Genomic DNA, 2065 nt, shown 5'->3' on the forward strand with positions numbered 1-2065 from the left:
GATGGTGCTGCTGCCCAATGAAGTAGACGGTCTGCAGGAGGTAAAACCTGGTATTCACTGTCTCCATGCCATTGCTCACATTTCCAGTGATTCAGTGCTTGTGTGGGCTGCTCATAGATTGGTGGTACTGCCTGGCAGCATAGAACAAAAAAATAATAATAATAATAACATCAATATCTTAAACATCAGTGGCTCAATGGTAAAGAATCCGCCTGCAGTGTGTGAGCCACAGGAGACATGGGTTCAATCCCTGGGTCAGGAAGATCCCCTGGAAGAGGAAATGACAACCCACTCTAGTACTTCTGCCTGGGAAATCATGGACAGAGGAGCCTGGAGGGATGCAGACCATGGGGTCACAAAGAGTCAGACATGACCTTCACATGAAACACATGTTGTTTCATTTCTGTGTGCATGTTTATACAACACACATCTACACATGTGTATAGACATTTCTACATACGTGTATATAGTGTGTACATACATACATAGAAAGAGCAAAGTTATAAATGTATAAAAACATTTATTTGATCATATGATATATATTCAGGACTGTTATTGTTTCCTCCTCAGAGCAAATCTAATAAACTGAATCTCCTGTATTCATGTTTACTGTTAAAATAAAGGTTTCCCAGACATTTCAATCCAAGGTTAGGTGGGCTCCATGACCATGAGAATCCTGACAGTTGTTCCTTTTCCACTGTTACAGCTTGAAGACCAGCTCACTGCTGAGAAGTTAATAGCGTGGACGAGCCCACAGAATATGGGGAAGAGAGAAGTGGACTTATACCTGCCTCGGTTTAAAGTGGAAGAGAGCTACGACCTCGTGCCCACACTGCGAGCCCTGGGGATGGTGGACGCCTTCATTTTCAGGGTCGCCAACTTCTCGGGCATGAACGGGAGCCGTGATCTGGCGGTATCAAAGGTCTTCCACAAGTCCTTTGTGGAGGTGACCGAGGAGGGCACGGAGGCCGCAGCTGCTACCGGTGTGGTTATTATGTCATCACATCATTGCCGATTCGTGAGAGTTTCCGCTGCGATCACCCTTTCCTGTTCCTCATCAAGCACATCAAGACCAACAGCATCCTCTTCTGTGGCCGAGTCTCTTCCCCTTAGACGTCCTTGGCCAGCGGCCACACTGGGGGACATTCAGAGAGCTGTTCCCGGAGCTTGAATGCTGGTGCAACAGGTTCCCTTGGATGCGTTTTCCTTTCCAAACGTAGAGTCACCACTCACAATGTATTGGATAAAATATTGTTTGTCTGTCTCTCTCTTTCTACAAACACATGTAACCTACTCTAATCCCCATGAAAACACCTCCTTGGACAAATTGTTCACTATATTTTTAAAAGTTATTTCCATACTCTATCTTCTACTAAGTTTGAAATATCATAGCTCCTATTTCAAAAGTTATTTTTACTTTTCAAACCTAGACATTCACATTTATTTGAGTTCAGGTGGTATGTGGGACCCTTACATGTCTAAATTTTTTAATTTTCTGAAATGCATTATCAATAAAACCATGGCTTGTTCATGTCATTTGTTGCTCATCCTTTTTTTTTCAACAAAGTGTAAGTGACCCCCCACACGTGGAAAAGATCATATAGAAAGATATTATCCTACATAGAAATCAAAATAGTGCAGCATGATGAGGTTAAAAAGGCAGACTGCTGTCAGAACATGGAAGGCTCTGTAACCCATGTAAGAGCCTAGATATAAGCATCTAGAACTCAGACTTGGGATGTGAACTGAGGCTCTAAGTAGGTAAGACAGATGATACATATGTTAGAGCTACCGAGAGAAATATGGTAATTGTGGCTGAAGGCAGAGATGGGATAAGACTGGGAGAGCATCCAGTGAGAAGAAGGGCTGACAAGTGACCCTGAAGTCCACCAACCCATAAAGCAAAGAACTGACAAATTTTATTCCCCAAAACACAATTTTCTCAGGGCAAGAGGAATCATTTGGAGCTGATATGTTTATTACATAGATTGGCATGATGGTTTCACAGATATATACTCACCTCAAAACTCATGACGTTCATACATTAAATACATACAGCTCTTTA

At 42.5% G+C, this 2065-nt stretch overlaps 1 protein-coding gene across 1 annotated transcript in view; it reads left to right on the forward strand.

Annotated features, from left to right (window-relative positions):
- LOC104999224 (serpin B3-like) overlaps positions 1 to 1536 on the forward strand; it is a 7985-nt gene extending 6449 nt beyond the window's left edge. Inside the window, 2 exon segments of the mRNA XM_010854733.1 lie at positions 707 to 991; positions 994 to 1536. Coding sequence (XP_010853035.1) covers positions 707 to 991; positions 994 to 1113 — 405 coding nt within the window. The 3' untranslated portion in view covers positions 1114 to 1536.
- The last annotated feature ends 529 nt before the right edge of the window (positions 1537 to 2065 follow it).

Source organism: Bison bison, unplaced genomic scaffold, assembly GCF_000754665.1.
Source record: "Bison bison bison isolate TAMUID 2011002044 unplaced genomic scaffold, Bison_UMD1.0 scf7180017864349, whole genome shotgun sequence".
Classification (NCBI taxonomy): domain Eukaryota; kingdom Metazoa; phylum Chordata; class Mammalia; order Artiodactyla; family Bovidae; genus Bison; species Bison bison.